Source organism: Drosophila kikkawai, chromosome 2R (genome assembly GCF_030179895.1).
Source record: "Drosophila kikkawai strain 14028-0561.14 chromosome 2R, DkikHiC1v2, whole genome shotgun sequence".
NCBI classification, from domain to species: domain Eukaryota; kingdom Metazoa; phylum Arthropoda; class Insecta; order Diptera; family Drosophilidae; genus Drosophila; species Drosophila kikkawai.
In genome coordinates, this window is record NC_091729.1 from 4,194,006 (window position 1) to 4,214,287 (window position 20,282).

Consider the following 20,282-nt stretch of genomic DNA (forward strand, 5'->3'; position numbering starts at 1 on the left):
AACTACCTGCCAGAATGATCTTGTGGTGGTGTGGAATAAACATCAATAGACCACTGAGTAAACTATTTTTTTCCTTTTGTAAATAAGATCTGATTTCATATAAAAAATGTTGCATTTTCAGTCGGAATGGGCTGGAGGGCTATCGATATATCGATAGAGGTAGGGTCGGTAGGAACAGGGGGAGGCAGGGACTGGTGAGCGAACCGGGAAAAACCAAACTTAAGAGAAAGGGTTTTTACCCTTTTCACTAGGCCGTTGCACTGAGCGCCCCAAGATTACGGTAAGCCGAAAATGGGAACTCGGACACGGAGCCTATATAGGGGGGCAGGAGACTGGAAGAGGGAGAGATTAGCGGGACGTCAGCCGGCGCGTTAGCATCTAGAAAAAGTGAAATTTAATATTTAAAAAAGAAAAACGTGAGTGAAGTGGCGCGAAGGAAAATAGCCAGAGTGATTGTTAAAGAAAATATATGGTTTTTTTCTTACAGCGTGGCCGTGACAAAAACCACGGGCCACGGGTCTTTTTTTTTGTTGTTCTCCTGATGTTGGTGCATTCGCCGTCTCCGAGCGTTCGGTGGATTTTTGTCTGGGCGAGCCCCTCATTTCCCGAAACACCTGCACGACATCCGGTCTCAGCACTCTTGCGCGCCAGCGGCCGCCAGCACAAGCCACCATCAGGCGAAACCGGGAGCAACCGGCAACCCGACGGAAACTGGAGGACAGCGGTGAGTCCGTTCCAATCCAAAATCGGCCGGCCCTAACCTAGGTGGTCGGATGATTCTTTGCCGCATACAGGGCACATATTCTCGCCGCCGATCCGGGCCGAAATCTTTCCGCCGCCAAATCCTGGGCGTTATATGCCCCCATTCTGGTCATTGCTCTCAGTCGCAGGAAACATCCGAGAAATAAATTTATAATATTTAAGTTATCTGTTCTAAGTTAATAGTTTTTGTTGTATTCGGTAATCCACCTGTCGTCGTACCTCTCCTTCTCCGTGTATTCGTGCCTTGTGTCCGGGATTTGTGCAACACAAGTGCTGCGAATGGAAATTTCTTAGGATTACAAAGAAGAAGGAAGTTTAGAGTGACCCACCCTTGTGGTTTCTTTTGGAGCTCCAGTAGGGACCCGAGGTAGGAAAGGGGTACTTAGCGTAATTTGTTGGCCGGTGTATGGTTGGCCATTTCTCCTTGGCCACTTCTTTTAATCCTTTGGCGACAGCCTTGGCGCGAGCGCATCCCTGGCTAGGGTCGCGACCACGTTGTGGATTTGGGACGCACGTACTCTGCCATGTAACTAGCCATCTAAAACGACAATTATAATGTATTAAGAAGAACAATGAACATCGAGTAAGCGTTGTTACCTGGGGGAGATGAGTCGGTCGCCTGACCGCCTGGAATAGACTCCGGTCCGCCGGAGAATGGGTGATGCCCCGAGATGACCAGGAGGCATCACTGGATGGGAGGGTGCGTCGTGGCGTCTACATCTAAGCCACCAATTCGTCCAATTTGTCGTCCAAACCTTTGTTTACCTTTTTCATGTAGTGATGTGAGTTTGTCAGCGATATGTGTTAGTCGAGACGTCCGATATTTTGTCGGTATTCGATTGTGCGGACTGCGGGCATCGGGTCGAACCCGCCCTGGGCCACTCTGAGCTAGCCCGGCATTGCCCTGGCAAGAAGCAGTTCCGTAACAATATGGCGCCCAAATAAAAAACAAATATGGATAGCGAGAGGACGACGTCTCGTCAGACCACGTCCTGGACCATCCAGCCCCCACGAATGGTGGCTTGCGAGGCCTATTTTACGGTCTGCAAATGCACCGATGACCTGGGGACTGGTGGTCAAGGCGTAGGTCCTGGTTTAGGAAATGTCTTTGTTTTTTTTTCTTGGTCAGGACGGGAGACTTGTGCCGCAGAAAAGCGGACAATTGCTCCCAGTCACAGCTCGCAGCTGTTTTGCTGTGCGGAGGTGGTGGCATCCGGGCGTGAGTCCTTTGTTTTCATGTTAACGTAATTTTTTGTGCAGATCCTTGGGTTTTCCCGGTCAGGGCGGCTTGTGGAATTGCCTTGGAGGTGGTATCGTGACCCGTAGTAATTACTGCGCGCTGCACGACCACCACAAGGTGAACCGCAAGTCGCGTTCGCTAAGAAAAATCCTACGGGATGCTGCGAAGGCCGATGTCCTTAACTGGCGACTTTCAGCTCAGCTGAAAGTTAGTCCAGTTGACGAGCGGCCGGAGTAGGGACGACTTGGGCAATTGTAAGACGCAGGAAATCTGGCACGGAGTCCACCGGCGGTTGATCGGCCTGAAATTTAGAAAGAAAGGAAAAATTAGTTGACTGGTTATATAATTATATATGGAAAGTTAAATATTCATTGAATTATTTATTTTGCTTCCTTTTATTTAGTTATTTATTTTTGGTTATTTATTTATTTATTTTTGGTTATTTATTTATTTATTTGTGGTTATTTATTTATTTATTTTTGGTTATTTATTTATTTATTTGTTGTTATTTATTTATTTATTTATCTTGCTTTATTTATTTATTTATATCATTATTATTATTATTTATTTAATTATTACCATATATATTTATTTATTCAGTGTTAGGTGTTTGTTTAAAGATTGGGTAGTTGCTGTTATAAATTTGTTAGGTGTTTCGCAAGTTAGGAGTTAACAAAAAATGGCAGAAAAAAGGCAGGACAGATATGAGCTTAGATCGAAGAATCCTTCAGCCCAGGAAGAAGAAATGTGGTCCACGGACGCGGAAGGTGCAGCTGGGTACGCGCCGCCGCGGTTCTCAACCGGGTTGGTGAGGAATCCACCGCGACGACGGGCAGAGGAGCAGCCAGAGGACCCGAAGCAGCTCAAGTCGCTGGAGTTTGAAGCGATCGGGGCAGCAGCTGACAAGCTGTTGGAGGCGGAATCCCCCCCGAAGGAGGTACGCTTCCAGAGTCCTCCTGTGGACTCAACGATCACGTCGGCGGTGAACCTCGCCCTGGCGCAGGCAGCGGAGACGTACCGCAAGTCCCAGGAGGCGGGAATCGGCCAAGGTTTGCGGGACGAGCTACGGGCTGGCTTCCTGGAGATGATGCATCTGATGAATCAGGTGTTGAGACCGGCAGGTACTCACCAGCAGGATCCGCAGCGGACGCCAGCCCAGCAGCAACAGCAGCCTTGTCCAGAGGGACGGGCACAGCAGCCTTGTCCAGAGGGACGGGCACAGCAGCCTTGTCCAGAGGGACGGCCACAGCAGCCTTTTCTTATGGGACGACCGACGGAGGGACCCCAGGGCGCTCGTGGAGCCATACCGCGGAGCCACCAGACGGTCAGTGGGCAAGCGACAAGGACACCTCCGCGTGTTCCACCGAAGCCACCCAGGAGAACCGCGTACCAGGAAGAGACAGTTTGCAGTCTGCTAGTTCCAAGATGAGCGGACGTACGCCAACTGGGACGTAGCGGGAGGCAGTGCGCAGTACACCAGGGTGGGGCGCTGGAACATCTCGTTCAGTGGCGAGGATGAGAGGAACCACGTCGAGGGATTCCTTTTCCGTCTGGAGTACCTCCAACGCCAAACTCGTTGTCCGTGGGCTGAAGTTCTGCAAAACTTCCACACGTTGCTGTCGGGACGGGCGTTGGAGTGGTATTGGATCCACGTTCAGCAGCATAGACTGGACCATTGGAGCCAATTGCGTCGAGCGCTGCTTGACAGGTTCCAGAGCCACGAGACGGAGCACCAGCGGATGCACCTACTTTTGCAACGGGAGCAGCAGCCAGGAGAGGGCGTAGACGATTACCTGCACGCCATGCAGACCCTTGCTTCTCGCCTGAAAAGGCCAATGCCAGAGCGGCACTTGGTAGAAGTGATGAAGAATGGTTTGCGAGAGGGAATCGCGCGTTTTATCTACGCTATGGAGCTGCTCACCGTTGATGAGTTGCGGCAGGAGGCCGTCGAGGTCGAGCGCAGTTTTGGACGCAGGAGCCGCACACCATTCCTTCCAGTGACGCGCTATCCGGCAGGAGAGCGAAACAGGGTCAGCGAGGTGGCTGGACCGGAACCAGATGAGGAGGAGCACCCGCCTGAGGTCGAGGAAGTCCGGGAGAGGCCACGGAATCCATTCCGAGCGGGATGTTGGAACTGCGGAGCGTTGGACCACGGCTTCCGGGATTGTGAGCAGGAGCTGCGGAAAGTGTTCTGCTTCCGCTGTGGAAAGGCCGACACGGTTGCCCCAAAAATGCCCGAATTGTGCGGGAAACGGTCGGCTGGGCGATGCGAGAGCGGGAGGAACTCGCCCAGGACGGAAACCAGCGATGTAGGGGAGCCTGCAAGGAAGGATACAAATACTAATCACCATAATAAAAATATATTAAGGTACTTACCATATGAGGAGCGCATGCGAAGGTATTTGGAAGCTAGAAATAGAATTTTTAAACAACACCAGCTGTGCGGAATGCGCCAGGTATCCCGAACGGTTCGGAAGGCCAGAGAGCGGTTTCGAAGGCGTAGGGAAAAGCGAAGATCCGGGATCTCCGATCCCAGGCCCTTCGCCGGGATAACCATTTTAGGCCAGCAGCTGACGGGTCTATTGGACACCGGTGCAAGTGTCAGTCTGCTCGGCAAAGGCGGCAGGGAACTGGTGGAGGCGTTGGGGGTGCCGGTCTAGAGGTATTTCTCGGTAGTGCGTACGGCCGCAGGCGAGGATCGGTCGATCATCGGGCGATTAAAGCTACTTGTGGAGTATAAAGGGAGGGTAGAGAGTATTCTTTTGTATCTTTGCCCGTACCTGGAGCAGCCGGCATATCTCGGAGTCGACTTTTGGCGAGCGTTTGGCTTGGCTCCGGCTGTAGTGGGAGAAGTACCGACAAACAGCGTGAGGAAGGCCGAAGAAATCCACGCCCGGGAAATGGAACACTATGCCGACCAAGAAGACGACGACGAAGAGAAGGTGGAGCCCGAATCCTGGTCTCTATCCGAGGCGGAGTCCCGGAAGCTGGAGGAGATCAAGCTGATGTTCCTCACATTTGAAAAGGATGGATTAGGAACCACGAGCCTGGAGAAGCATTCCATTGAGCTGGTGGAAGGCGCGAAGGTTTTTAAGGATCGGCCCTATCCGATGTCGCCGGCGAAGCAGAAGGTGGTCGAGGACGAGGTCGACAAGATGCTGGCGCTGGGAGTCATCGAGGAGAGCATGAGCCCGTGGAGTAACCGGACGACGGTGGTGTCGAAGCCTGGAAAGGACAGGTTCTGCTTGGATGCCAGGAAGCTGAACGAGGTGACCGTCAAGGATGCTTACCCCTTGCCTAGTATCGATGGAATCCTGTCCAGAATCGATCAGACGCACTACATCTCCAGCGTGGATTTAAAATTCGCGTTTTGGCAGATCGAACTGGACGAGAAGAGCAAGGAGTTGACAGCGTTCACGGTTCCTGGTCGGCCCCTGTATCAGTTCCGAGTGATGCCGTTCGGGCTCTGCAATGCGGCGCAGCGGCTGGTGAGACTCATGGACAGAGTAATCCCAGCAGAAATCCGGTCCAACGTGTTCGTCTACCTAGACGATCTGCTCATCCTGGCACCGGACATCGAGACGCACTTCCGGTACCTACGACGAGTCGCCGAATGCCTGAGGGAAGCAGGATTAACGATTGGGCTCAGTAAATCGAAATTCTGTTTCAAGTCGTTGACTTACCTAGGCTTCATCGTAGGTGGAGGTCGTCTGCGGATGGATCCAGGAAGGGTGGCTGCGATCCGTAGGATGCCAGAGCCGAGGACGATGAAGGAGGTGCGAACATTTTTGGGCACGGCTGGATGGTATCGGCGCTTCGTCAGGAACTTCGCCACGCTGGCAGCACCGCTCACCGAGGCGCTCAAGAAGACCGGGAACACCAAGTTTTCTCTGAGTCCGGAGGCGCAGCTGGCAGTCGAAGCCCTGAAGATGGCTCTAACGACAGCGCCGGTACTAGTCCACGCCGACTTCAAGCGGCACTTTTTCATCCAGTGCGACGCTTCCCACATTGGGGTTGGAGCGGTTCTGTTCCAAAAGGATGTGGACAACCAGGAGCACCCGATAGCCTTTTTCTCGGCAAAGATGAACAAGCACCAGGTGAATTACACCGTCACCGAGAAAGAGTGCCTGGCAGCGCTCCTGGCGATCCGGAAGTTCCGTCCTTATGTGGAAGGGATGCCGTTCACCTGCATCACTGATCATGCCAGCTTAAAGTGGTTGATGTCCATGAAGGATCTCTCAGGACGCCTGGCCAGGTGGCCTCTGCAGCTCCAGGGATTCAACTTCAACATCGAGCACCGGAAGGGCAGCGAGAACGTGGTGGCTGACACGCTTTCGCGCTGCGTGGAGGAGATCTCCGTCGATCCGACAGAGTTGCTGGATTTCGAGACCACCAAGTTTGCTGGGGATGAGTACCAGGAGTTAGTCCGTGAAGTGGAGGAGAATGCGGATAACTTACCGGATCTTAGGATCGAGGACGGTCTCATCTTCAAGCGAGTCTCCCCGGCAACGCTGGATGACGAAGTGGAAGGATCCGCATGGAAACTTTGGGTACCACAGAGTCTGACCCACAGCCTGGTTGAGCGAGCCCATACGGATCCCAAGGCAGCTCACGGCGGAATGGGGAAGACTCTGGAGATCCTGCGGAGGCAGTTCTACTGGCCTGGGATGGTGTTGCAGATCCGCGAGTTCGTCCGAAGATGTGAGATTTGCAAGGAGTCGAAGGCCCCGAACCACCGGATGATGGTGGGGATCGGAGAGCGGGTACAGACTGAGCGGCCTTTCCAGAAGCTGTACGTCGACTTCCTGGGCAAATATCCGAGGTCGAAGAAGGGACACGCCTGGATTTTCATCGTAGTGGACCACTTCTCCAAATATACGTTCCTCAAGGCGATGAGAGACGCAACCGCTTCGAACGTAGTAGATTTCCTCATTACGGAGGTCTTCTACAAGTTTGGAGTGCCGGAGGTGGTGCACTGTGATAACGGTCGGCAGTTCACCTCGAAGATCTTCGAGGAGGCGATGGAGAGCTTCGGGAGTGGGATGCGTACCTTCCGGAGATTGAGGTGGCCATCAGGAATGCCGTCCATTCAGCAACAGGCGAGGCGACGTTCTTTACCGTGTTCGGGCATCATATGTTCCTGCATGGGTCCAGCTACCGACTGGCAAGGAAGCTGCAGTCGATGTGTGACCATGAAATGGCCGGAATGCCGACGGCTGACAAACTCCGTGTGGTACAGGAGAAGGTGCGCAGGAGTCTGGAGACCGCATATGACCACAGTCGCCAGCGATACGACCAGAGGGCCAGAGTCTTCACCGCAAAGCCGGGGCAAGAAGTCTATCGCCGGAACTTTGTCCTCAGCGACTTTGGGAAGCAATTTAATGCGAAGTTCGCAAAAAAGTTCCTAAAGGCCAGAGTGGTAAAGGCCGTAGGCAATAATGCGTACGAGCTGGAGGATCTGCAGGGCCGGAGTTTGGGCATCTATCACGCCAAGGACATCCGCATCTAACCTGGAAGGGAACAAAGAACATAAAGTATACAAGGACGGAGAGGAGCCTACAGACATCTAATACTTCCCGTAAGGCGTGGGCCCCGCGTTGGGCACCTGACGGAACTGCACGGGAATAATATCCAAATGCTCCCAATGATCCTGTCGAGCCGCCGTGATCCAGTAGCATCTCTCCAAATCCTTGGGTGGTGTTGCATTTTCAATCGGAATGGGCTGGAGAACTATCGATAGATCGATAGAGGTAGGATCATTAGGACCAGGGGGGGGGGGCAGGATTCAAAAGAGGGAACCGGGAATAGGAAACGGGATTAGGTTAGGGAATTAAGAGAAAGGGTTTTTACCCTTGGCCTCGGGCGTTGCACCGAAAAAAGAACGGTTCCTAGGTGCGAACTCGGGTGACAGGCGAAGCCTATATAGGGAGGGATAGTCAACATGGAAGCCGGCAGTAGCAACGGAAAGTCGAAGTTAAAGCAGCTAATCTCCTGGGCGGCTAGGAATTACCTGAAGAACGTGGGTGAAAGTGAAAAGATTCAAAAGCGTGGTATTAAATAAACGTTTAATTTTAGCGTGGCAGTGAATCAATCGCTGGCCACGGCGATTTTTATTGAAAATTGGTAAAATTATACGGAGAATCTTACCCGCCGCCGACGTTCTGGGGAGGATATATTCTGGAGAGGAGTGAGGGAAATTTTCAAACGAGCCTCTTAGCAGCCGTTGACGGAGCCAGCTATCGAGCCAAACGGGAATCCGGTGAGTCCGTTCCGTTAAGCGCCGTCCGGAACCGGCAGGTTTTCGTATCCATATTTGGGACGTTTATTGGCTCTGCCCCTTCTCCAAAACGACGTGGCCGTGGCTGCGAAGGTCCCTGCTTTCCTCGGGCTTGCCGTCGCCATCAGTCGTCACGATTTCTGGCCACTCCCGCCACCGAAGCCATTTACGGGTCGCCGATAGTGCCTTCTCGTTGCTGCAATAGAATAAAATAATTAGAGTGCTGTTGTTTTTGTTAGGTTAATTTATTTGTCTTACTATAATTGGTTCCGTGTGCTTGTTTCTCCGCGTCTCTTAACTTGGGTCAGGGATTTGTGCAACACGAGTTCTGCAGAATTGAGGAACGGCTTTGAAGAAGTGGATATTCACTGAAGATATACTTACCCATCCCATTTATTTCTCTTGGAGCTCCAGCAGGGATAATAGGTAGAGAGGAAAAGGGAATCTAGCGTACTTCTCCAGCCAGTTTGTGGCTTTTTCCTTAAGCGGACCGCCGCTTCTTCTCCGCTGCCGCAGTCTTGGCGCGAGCGCATCCCGGGCTAGGGTGACGTTTCGCCGGGAATGAGTCCATTAGGAACTCTATATTACTCTGCCAATGTTAGCCTTAAGTATCTGAAATTTATAAAGTATTAAACGCCATGAACTTTGAGTAAAAAGTATTTACCTGGGGAGATGGGCCGGCCTTCAAGCCGCCTGGATTAGACTCCGGTCCGCCGGAGATGGGTGGTGCCCCTAGACACACCGGAGGCACCACAGGTTGGGCGGGAGCGTCGTGGCGACTCCATCTATGCCACCACTCCGTAAATGTCGTCAATTTTGGTTTGTTTACCTTTTTTTGTTAGAGATGTGTTATTTGTTAGTGAGGAGTTTTGTGTGAGACGTCCGATTAATCGGTGTTTAGTTGTGCGGACTGCGGGCATAGGTTCCTACCCCCCCTGGGCATCCACTGAGCTAGTCCGGCATTGCCCAGGGAATATGCAGTTCCGTAACAGCTGGCTGCTGAGTCCAACAATTTTCCCAATTAGTAGGCGAGAGGGGGGTAGCTTCGCTTCAGTTCAATTTTATTGCTTCACTTCTATATTACGACTAACTTAATTACATGGAAAGCGGGCTGCCGGGACCGCGGAGTGGTGAGTTCGCTGCTGGAGAATAGCAAAAGAGAGGGAGACGGGAAGAGCGGAGGACACAGTGAGCGGGAGCACAAGCTTGAGCGCAAGCGCTCGCCGCTTACACTGCCGCTCATAACTTCACGCCCTTCTGGCGTGAACAGTTATTATTATTTATTTTTTTTTTCGCGCGGGGTCCCGCTTCCACCTCTCGCCAAACCGACCGAGGGGCGCAGCCGCGAGACGTACGGCACGAATCGCGAACTGGATAGACGCGGTGAATGAAGGAAGAAAAGAACGAGGAAACGTTACGAGAGTACAAAAATAAAATTTAATAAGAACAAAAAAAAAAAAATATATAATAAAATATATATATAAGTAAAAACGCATGCGAAATAAATATAAAAAAATATAATATGATGTAACTAACTAATAACTACGATAAATAATTAAAAACGCATGCAAAATAAATATTAAAAAATAATATAGTGTAACTAAATAATAACAACGATAAATAAATAAGAACGCATGCAAAATTAGACTACGGTGCTACACTACGAGCTAACTCAACAAGTATTAAAGTTTTTAGTACAGAAGGGCTATCACTACGAATAATAATGTCAGAGAGGCGGTTGTAATCCGTACATAAAACCCTAAAGGGTACTTCAAACTCCCGCCTACAATGATTTACTACTAGAGGGATAAGGGTTCTAGATGTTAGTCGAGGAACGTGGAAATTGAGCTGCCCTAAGACATAGGGGCTTTCAACATCACCGTTTATTAAGTTGTTAAGAAATACGACACCAAGCAAGTTCTACGGTTAGCTAGGGAGGGTAAGTTAATTAATAGGAGTCTACTAGAATAGGAGGGTAGCCTCTCATCAGCATCCCAGGGTAGGCCACGGAGGGCGAAAAGTAAAAAGTTCTTTTGTACAGATTCAATACGGATAATATGGATTCCGAATTGAGGACTCCAGACGCATGAACCATACTCCAATATAGGGCGAACTAACGAAGTAAAAAGGGTCTTCGTTATATAAGGGAAATCGAATTCCTTCGACCACCTCCTAATGAAACCGAACATGCCTTTGGCTTTATTAACCATGCTCGAAATATGTTCAGAGAACGAAAGTTTAGGGTCTAAGCGAACGCCTAAATCATCAACAAGAGATATTCTTTCAAGAGCGCAATCATTTAGCATATAAGAAGCAAACTGGGGAGTGACACGTGAAAATGTCATCTGCTTGCATTTAGAGCTATTGAGATGTAATAAATTAGCATGACACCATGCATGAAAGTTATTAAGATCCGATTGCAGGTCTGACTGGCAAGAGTTGTCCTTATACTGCAAGCATAGCTTAACGTCATCAGCGTACATAAGTACTCTAGAATTCGTTAGAACCAGCGGGAGGTCATTGATAAACAATGTAAATAGCAGCGGGCCGAGGTGGCTACCCTGTGGGATGCCAGAAGTGACTCTGAGGAATTTGGATAGAGCATTTTTAAACAGAACCTTTTGAGTTCTGTCACTCAAATAACTCAAAATCCATTTCAGAAGATCGACAGGAAACCCGATTAAGTCAAGCTTCCTTACAAGAAGAGAGTGATTAACCGAGTCAAAAGCTTTACTGAAGTCTGTGTAAATCACGTCGGTTTGAAAGTTACATTGGAAACCTCTAATAACGAAAGAGGTGAGTTCCAGGAGATTTGTAGTGGTCGATCTTCGCCTCATAAAACCATGCTGACATGGAGAAATTACGGATCTGCATAAATGCTGCAAGTGAGGAGTAATTACATTCTCGAAAAGCTTTGGAATTGCCGACAACTTACAGATTCCTCTATAGTTGCTGGCGTCCGATTTGCAACCTTTTTTGTGGAGAGGAATGATAAATGATTCCTTCCAAATAAGGGGAAATTCTGAGGTTTCTAAAGATAAGGTAAACAATTTCAGAAGGGGATTGCACAGAGCTTCGGCACAATACCTGAGCACGCAGCCTGGTATTCCATCGGGACCCGGTGAGTAAACTGGTTTTACACGATGAAGATCCGAACTAAGGGAGCTTTTGGTTAAAATAGGACTGAAAATTAGGTTCGAAGAAAGAGTAAGTCTGATCTAAGCTATTTGAGGAACAATACGTAGTTTTGAAAAAGTCGGCAAAGAGATCGGCGATCGCCTGATCAGAGTTTGCTGTAGCGTTCTTGAACGAAAGCGATGAAGGATGTAGATTGGGTTTTCGCTTAGTGTTAACAAAGTTATAAAACTGTTTAGGGTCATGCGTGAACTGAACCCTACAGCAAGTTAAATAACTATTATAACACTGCGCGTTTAGCACGGTGAAATTCGACCGAGCAATAAGATATCTTGAATGAACAGTAGGAGAACCGGTACGTTTATAACGATTATAAAGCCTAGACTTAACGTTTTTTAAGCGTGTCAGCTCTCGGATTTTCTCCTTCAGCGCAGCTGGTCACATCTTCGAAAAGCCCTTATTAAATAAAATAAAAATAAACAAAAAATATATAAGATAATTTATTTAAATAAAACAATTTTGACTCTAGAACATTGTTTATAAATCCGTGCAAAATAAGTGCTGAAATAACATCTACAAGTCCACCAAATTTTGTAACATAATCAGCTAGAAAATCGAGTGACACCGCAAATTTTTAGCAGCAAAAAGCAACAACAAGCCGGGGTGCTCCCTGGTAAGTTAAAATGATACCACCAGACAAAAATAAATTATTTTCTAGAAATACAAACTCAGATGAACAAAAATATATAATAATTAAAAGAAAAGACAACTTATCTCTGGAAAATGCAAATCCATTTATAATAAAAAAATCGGTTGATTACGTCTGTGGAAGTGAAGTCGAAAAATGCAAACTCACCAGAGCCGGGGCACTTTTAATAAAAACCAAAAACACTAAACAAGCAGAAAAACTACTAAAAATTAATAAAATCGGGGTAATAGACGTAGAAGCAAAAGAACACAAGAGCCTCAACGAGACAAAGGGAGTAATTTATTGTAATTTACTCCGAAATATCCCAGAAGACGAAATTTTGGCAGAGCTGAAATCCCAAAAAGTCAAGGAAGTTTACAAATAGACAAAATTGGTCGATCAAAAACGAGTCCCAACAGGTTTGTTAACATTAACTTTTGCATCCACTAATCTCCCCGAAAAGGTTTTTGGCTATGAAATAGTATTTACTCGCCCATACATTCCACGCCCAATGCAATGCAAAAAATGCCTTCGTTTCAACCACCTCCAAACTTTTTGCAAACAAGATAGCCCCACATGCAAAAACTGTTCAGAAACCACACACACAAATGACAATAACGACTGCATACAGGAACCAAAATGTATCAATTGCAAAAACAATCATACTTCCATAGATAAAAAATGCCCAGTCCTTATTAAAGAACAGGAACTTGTAGCCATAAAAATCACCAAAAAAGTTGATCACAAAACCGCCCGTTCCATATATTATGCACGCCACAATCCCAGCCAAGTAACGTCATATTCACAGACTCTGAAAAACACAACACCATTAGAAATCCCTACTAAACCAACAACAATAACCGAAACACATGAGAATAAAGGAAATGCCTAGGATCACAAACTCTTCAGAAGAAATACTAAAAGATTCTCACAAAAAAAATGGAAAATACAACTATGCCAGCAAACCGGACGCTCGTAACTTATGACATCAATGATGAAGCAATGGATACACTTTTCGATCTCGACTCGGAAGTCCCCACAACATCAGCAAGAGACCGTACACTTAGAAGCCAAACCAAAGAAAAATCCGCCCTATCCAAAACATTTAAAGACAAAGATCAAAAATCCACCTCGTATAACCCATATACTATAAAACAAGCACAAAAAAATCTTTAATTCATAAATGTCTTTAAAAATATTGCAATGAAACATTAAGGGATACACAAATAATTACAACCAACTACTACTACTCATCAAAACCCACTCTCCACATATTATATCACTTTAAGAAACACATATACAACAGCTTTACAGTTTACCAATCCCTATAAATTATAACATACTGACAAACATTGCATCCAACAGATTTGGAGGAGTAGCCCTACTAATTCATAAATCAATTCAGCATACGCAGTGCAACATTAATGAAGATGTAGAAGCAATAGCAGCCGAAATAAAATCCAAACAAAAATTTAAATTATATGCCATTTATATCTCACCCAACAAAGCTTTTTCACGCAATAACTTAAACAACGTTATAAACACTAACAATGAATTAGTTATGGTAACAGGCGACTTTAATGGTTGACACCAAAATTGGGGATCCCCGCAACCGAACTCAAGAGGAAAAACAATAGCTAAATTTATCGAACAATCGCAACTTACCCTCTTAAACGATAAATCACCAACTCACTTTACTACACACAATACCTTCACCCATGTTGATCTTACCTTCTGCTCTCCTTCACTGACTCCACTCACCACCTGGAACACAATCGATGATCTTTACGGAAGCGACCACTTTCCAATCCTAATCAACCTCTTTCCCAAAAACCCCACCAGCAATCCAAGCAATCCCTATTTTAAAATTAAACAAGCCGACTGGGAGAATTTTCAGAAATACACTCACAACTTTAATGAGTTATACCCCTGCTCAAACAACATCAACAAAGAAGCTGCACTAATCAACAAAATTCTAATACAAAGCGCACATCATACAATACCCCAAACACCGCCAAACATCCTCTTACCCCGAGTTCCCTGGTGGAACAAAAAACTATCAGACCTACACCAAGAAAAGAAAGAAAAATGGAGAGCACTAAAAAGACAAATAACACAGCAAACTATAATAGAATATCGGAGAGCCAATGCGCGTCTTAAAAGAGAAATTAAGACAAGGAAAACAGAAGGAACTACAACATTTACATCAACTATACAGACAAAGACACCAACAACTAAAATTTGGAGTAACATAAGACGATTTTGCGGACTGAACCCAGCAAAGCAAATTCACTGCATCACAACCACCAATGAGACTACTACGGATAAAAACCAAATAGCCAACCTGTTCGCACGACATTGGTCTGACCTTTCAAAGGACACAAACTTCGACCATAAATTCATATCACAAAAATATACATCTATAACTCTAAACCACTCCCCATCAACATCAGCAATAGAAATAGAAAAGAACATAACTAAAATGGAATTTAACATGGCACTACAATCCCTGAAGGGTTCAACACCAGGAATTAACAGGATCTCATACCCTATGATCAGATATTGCTCTCTAACAACGCAAGATAGAATAATAGCCCAATTCAACCAAATATACAACAACTACATTCCGCATTCATACAAAATCAGCCTTACCATACCCGTACTAAAACACAACAAAGATAAAATAGACATAAACTCCTACAGACCCATCTCTCTAAACTGCTGCATAGGAAAACTCCTGGACAAGATAATCTCACAGCGACTATGGTGGTTCCTTACGAATAATAGATTATTACATCCAAATCAATTCGGATTTAAAAAAGGAAAGTCTACTTCAGATAGTCTACTGTACGTTGACCACCTTATCACCAAAGCATTGAATTCAAAAAAACATATCTCGGTAGTCTCTCTCGACTTTGCCAGAGCATTCGACCGGGTTGGAGTACACTCAATAATAGACCAACTAATTAAATGGAAATGCGGACCTAAAATAATAAATTACATTAAACACTTCATGGCGATCAGAAAATTAGCAACCCGAGTAGGATCACAAACCTCTACAATATACCCTTTAGAAAATGGAATACCCCAAGGTTCACCTATCTCTGTCGTCCTATTCATAATAGCATTCAACAAATTAAGTAACATTATTTCTCTACATAAAGAGATAAACTTCAGTGCTTACGCGGATGACTTCTTTCTAATAATAAACCTAGATAAACGCAAAAATATAAATTATGACCTAAACGCACTCTTCACTGAAATAAAAACCTGGGGCGAGTACTCTGGTGCATATCTCTCACCAACAAAACGCCAACATCTGCACATTTGCAGAAAACATAACTGCATTTGCACGATTACCTGTAAAAACGCCAACATAACAAACTCCTCATCACTCAAGTTACTTCGACTCTGGATAAACAACAAATACAAATGGAACACCCACATCAATGCCCTCATCCCAGCACTTTCAAGCAAACTAAACATTATAAAATGCCTGGCTAGCCCACGATTTAATTGCAACACACACACATTGCTCAACGTCACAAAATCAATACTCATATCAAAAATCGACTACGGTCTACACATATATGGACAAGCACCGAAAACCACTCTTAACAAATTAAAAACTTCATTCAACGCAGCAATCCGACTAGCTCTGGGAGCATTCCGCACGACACCCATCCACAACTTACTATACGAAGCCAACATATCAACAATAGAACAAAAACGTGACCATTTAACAGCAAAACTCTTCAAATCTCTAATACAAGCTAAAGATACTCCTATCGCCAAATATATAAAGCCAAACACCAGACGGACAAAATGGATCTCAACAATACAAAACGCAATTACAAAATGCCAAACTAACGGAATACCATACCAACCGATAACGATTCACAAACTAAAACCTGCCTGGCAACTACCCAGCAAATCAATCAATACATCAATTCACACTTACAACAAAGCCAACACCCCTCCTGAAACATACCAAAAAATCTTCAATGAAACAAAAACATATTATCCAAATCACACGTTTATCTACACCGACGGATCTCAGCAAAACTCGATTACAACATATGCAATCACCACAGAAACCGAAACCCTAGCCTACGGAAGCCTACCACCATACTCATCAATACAAACAGTCGAAATCTTAGGAATCCTCGAAGCAGCTAAAATAATATTAAAAAAAAGAGGCAAATTTGTAATATGCTCTGACTCACTAGGAGCAATCGAAGCCATCAAAAACCCACCCAACAACAACGCATATCCAGCACTCATCCGATCGATTATTTCACCCGACTACCCGAAAATCAAAATCCTATGGACTCCAGGACACAGAAACATAAAAGGAAATGAAATGGCTGACAAAACAGCCAAATCAACATTAAGAATGCCACTTATATTCACACCCAACCATAGCTCAAAAGACATAAACAAATTCCTAAAACACCAACTAAACCAACAAACACAAAGCCTACTCATCAAGTGCAATACCTGGTACTAAAACATTAATACCAACTCACAAACATCGATCTACTCCAAGATAGCACAAGAAAAAGTCACTCGCCTTGACCAAATAAAGTTTACCCGTTTACGACTGGGTCATACAAACCTAACACACAAACATCACCTAGTTACAACAACACAACGAAACTGCCCACTTTGCCATACATACACTCCAGTCACTATAGAACACATCCTAAACATTTGCCCTACAATAGCCCAAATGAAACAAAATATCCTTAATAACACAAACGCCACACACTATTTAAGTAACCCCTCCACAGAAAACATCAAAATAATAACCAAATTTCTTAAAGAAACAAAACAACATTATATCACAATATTTAACATACACTTCTACACAAATTGTAAATATTGTAAATAATACACCATAGCCACAAATGAAACAAAATATCCTTAATAACACAAACGCCACACACTATTTAAGTAACCCCTCCACAGAAAACATCAAAATAATAACCAAATTTCTTAAAGAAACAAAACAACATTATATCACAATATTTAACATACACTTCTACACAAATTGTAAATATTGTAAATAATACACCATAGCCCCGTATATAGTCGATGGCCCTGGCAGCTCGCACTATATATTTACATGTTAGTCTTAGTTTTATAAACTATTCTAACATTCAATAAAATAAAAATAAATAAAATAAGCGTGTCAGCTCTTTAGTGAACCAAGGTGGTTTACTAGACACCGACGGATAGGTCAACGGAACACACGATGCAAAGAACGCATTCATGGCACTGTAAAAAATATCCACGGCGGACGCCATGTCAGTGCACCTGTAAAGTTCAGACCAATTAAATTCAGAAATCAAGATATCTAGCCTATGAAAGTTTGCTTTACGAAACTTTACGAATTTTAGTAGCTGAGCGACTCAGATCAGGTTTGGTCTTTACAACAATTCCCAAATCGATGGTCACTTCGAAAGTAGGGTGGTAAGGATCTTCGGGAAGCGTCAATGGATCGACTTTTGTTAAGTTTACACCTACAGGATCAGATACGAAACACAGATATAGTAGGCGATTTAAAGAATTTACAACATGGTTGGCTGATCTGCCAAAACCTCTTTTTGGCAGCCTTTAATATCACAAATGATATTTGAAACCATTTTCACTAACCTTTAACCACGGTGCGCAGATAAGCAGTACCGAAAAAAAAAGAAGAGAGCGGGAGCGTAAGCGTGGGTGAGAAGAGAAACACGAAAGCTTTGGAGCCGGTTAAGTGCTGCTGCTAGAAGCAAATAAACGGAACAACACAAAGAGGGGATAAGAAAACGCAAAAACACAAAAACTAAAGGTGATTAATTATATATATATTTATATTCAGTATAGATGGCATTCTCGGGTGACAGTCGACCATAATTTTTTATTTTTTGACAAAATGGCGGCTATTCAAAAAGAAAATTTCAATTCCGGGCTTTTTTTTTGTAGCTTAGAGAAAAAAAAAAAGATTTTTTTTTTTTTAATTATGGTCTTCTGTCACCCGAGAATGGTGATAATTCTGCGTCGATTCCACTTTGTTTCATGAAAATCGGTTCAGTTGAACTGGAGATATCATGGCCGCCAGTTCAAAAAACGTGGTTTCGAGAAAAAAGCGATAAAGTTTGAAGTAATTTTTAAAATTGCTCCTTTTGACGAATTCCTTGCTTCACAAAAAAGGCAGTGTCTTCTTAAAGGAAACATGGAAAAGTGGCGTGATGCCGCATTCAATTTGAGACAGAACAGAACTTGCTAGCTTGTTTTTCCGACACATACATATGTATATACGCAGATACAGTTCCGATTTTCAAATATATATACATTTTTTCCATCCGTTTTAAACAAATTTATTTTGACCTGTGACCGTCTGAGTAATTTCGACACCAGATTCTGCAATCAAGTTGGTGACGACGGCGCCGCGGACACCATGCCTACTAATGCAAAATAATACTACTCCCATTTAAATACCGAAAGGTGTGCCGCCCAGCTCATGGAACAGATTGATACAATGTCGTCCAAAGCAGCTGAAGTCCAAATATTCCTTTCCGTATGGGGCGATTGTCTTCGTGGCCCGACTTTACGAGACCTTTTCACATCGGTCTATATAAACAATCCTGGCTGACCCCAGTAGAAAAGTTGTTCTTCGTAATAGCCAAACTCCACAAAACTTCCAGAGCTGACGCTTTCATTATGAGAGCAAACCATTCCAAATAACCCGAAATCCCTACACGGTTAGCCTTTGATTCTTTTTTTAACGTTCAAATTCCCTCCTCTGGAAAATTAATAAACTCTATCATTGAACTCCCACATTTTATTCTTGCTTTCGAATTTTTGCCACTTTTAACAATTAAATGGTACGAGTCTAACACAAAAAATTGTTGACTAAATATTCTTAATCTAAATTCAAACTGTCTTCTGGACAAACTGTTACTGGAACAACATTATATATTTTTGTTGGATGTCTGATAAATAGCGGGATTTTAACATTTATTTTTATTTTCTTGACAAAAAGACATCTTGGTGTTGAAAGAGTATTTTTTTTTTTTATTTTTTTTTTTTGCAAGACGTTGATGCACTATGTACAGTACATATCAAGTGGAACTTGCGACACCAAGCACGTGCTTGTTCTGTTAGTAATTAGTAAAACGCGAAGGACTTAAAAAAAAAAAAGGATGCGGGGAGACTACTACTGGCGTACTGCCGGATTGGTTGCTTGCATGCGTAAGTAGGTTAAGGTTGAAGTTTTTAGTTTTGGGAGGCTATCAACGTTAGATATTATTGTGTACAAATCGTTATAATTTGCACAGAGGACTCTAAAGGGTTCATGCAGTTCAAAGGATGTTCTACAGTGGGGCAAAACTAATGGTAAAAAGGATCTAGTGTTTCTTATTGGTACGTGAAAATTTAGCTGACCGAGCAAGTCAGTACTTTCCACGTCACCACGGATTAAGTTGTATATGAATGTAATACCTAGCATGGTTCTACGATCAGATAAGGGGGGTAAGTTAATTAGTAAGAGTCTACTAGAATAAGACGGTAAGCTCTGGTTTGCATCCCAGTTTAAACCGCGTAAAGCGAAAAGTAAGAAGTTCTTTTGAACCGATTCTATGCGTTTACTATGGACGCCATACTGAGGGCTCCAAACGCAGGATCCATATTCTAAGATAGGACGAACAAGTGAAGTATATAACGTTTTTGTGACATAGGGGTCATTGAATTCCTTAGACCACCGTTTAATGAAACCAAGCACGCCCCTGGCTTTATTCACCATGCACGAAATATGATCGATAAAGTCGAGTTTAGGATCCAGCCGGACACCTAAATCATCAACTATATTAATTTTTTCCAAAGAGCAGCCGTTTAGCGTATAAGTTGCAGGCTTAGGAGTGACACGGGAGAATGTCATTAGCTTGCACTTAGAGCCGTTTAAGTTTAATAGGTTCACGCAGCACCATGTTTGAAAATTGTTAAGATCTGTCTGTAAGTCTGATTGGCAAGTAGCATCATTATATTGCACACAAAGCTTGACGTCATCAGCATACATAAGTACTCTGGAGTTGGTCAAAACTTCGGGCAGATCGTTGATAAATAATGTAAACAGTAGGGGACCCAAATGACTCCCTTGCGGGACGCCAGATGTAACCCTAAGAACATTAGATAGT

At 44.5% G+C, this 20,282-nt stretch overlaps 1 protein-coding gene across 1 annotated transcript; it reads right to left on the reverse strand.

Moving 5' to 3' along the window:
- Nucleotides 1-560: 560 nt before the first annotated feature.
- Nucleotides 561-1,503, reverse strand: LOC138928117 (uncharacterized). The gene is made up of 3 exons (XM_070284517.1): nt 1,360-1,503; nt 1,092-1,300; nt 561-1,035 (listed from the first exon to the last, which is right to left on the reverse strand). Exons 1-3 carry the CDS (start codon nt 1,446-1,448, stop codon nt 920-922), a joined length of 414 nt encoding a protein of 137 aa, XP_070140618.1. The 5' UTR covers nt 1,449-1,503; the 3' UTR covers nt 561-919.
- Nucleotides 1,504-20,282: the final 18,779 nt, after the last annotated feature.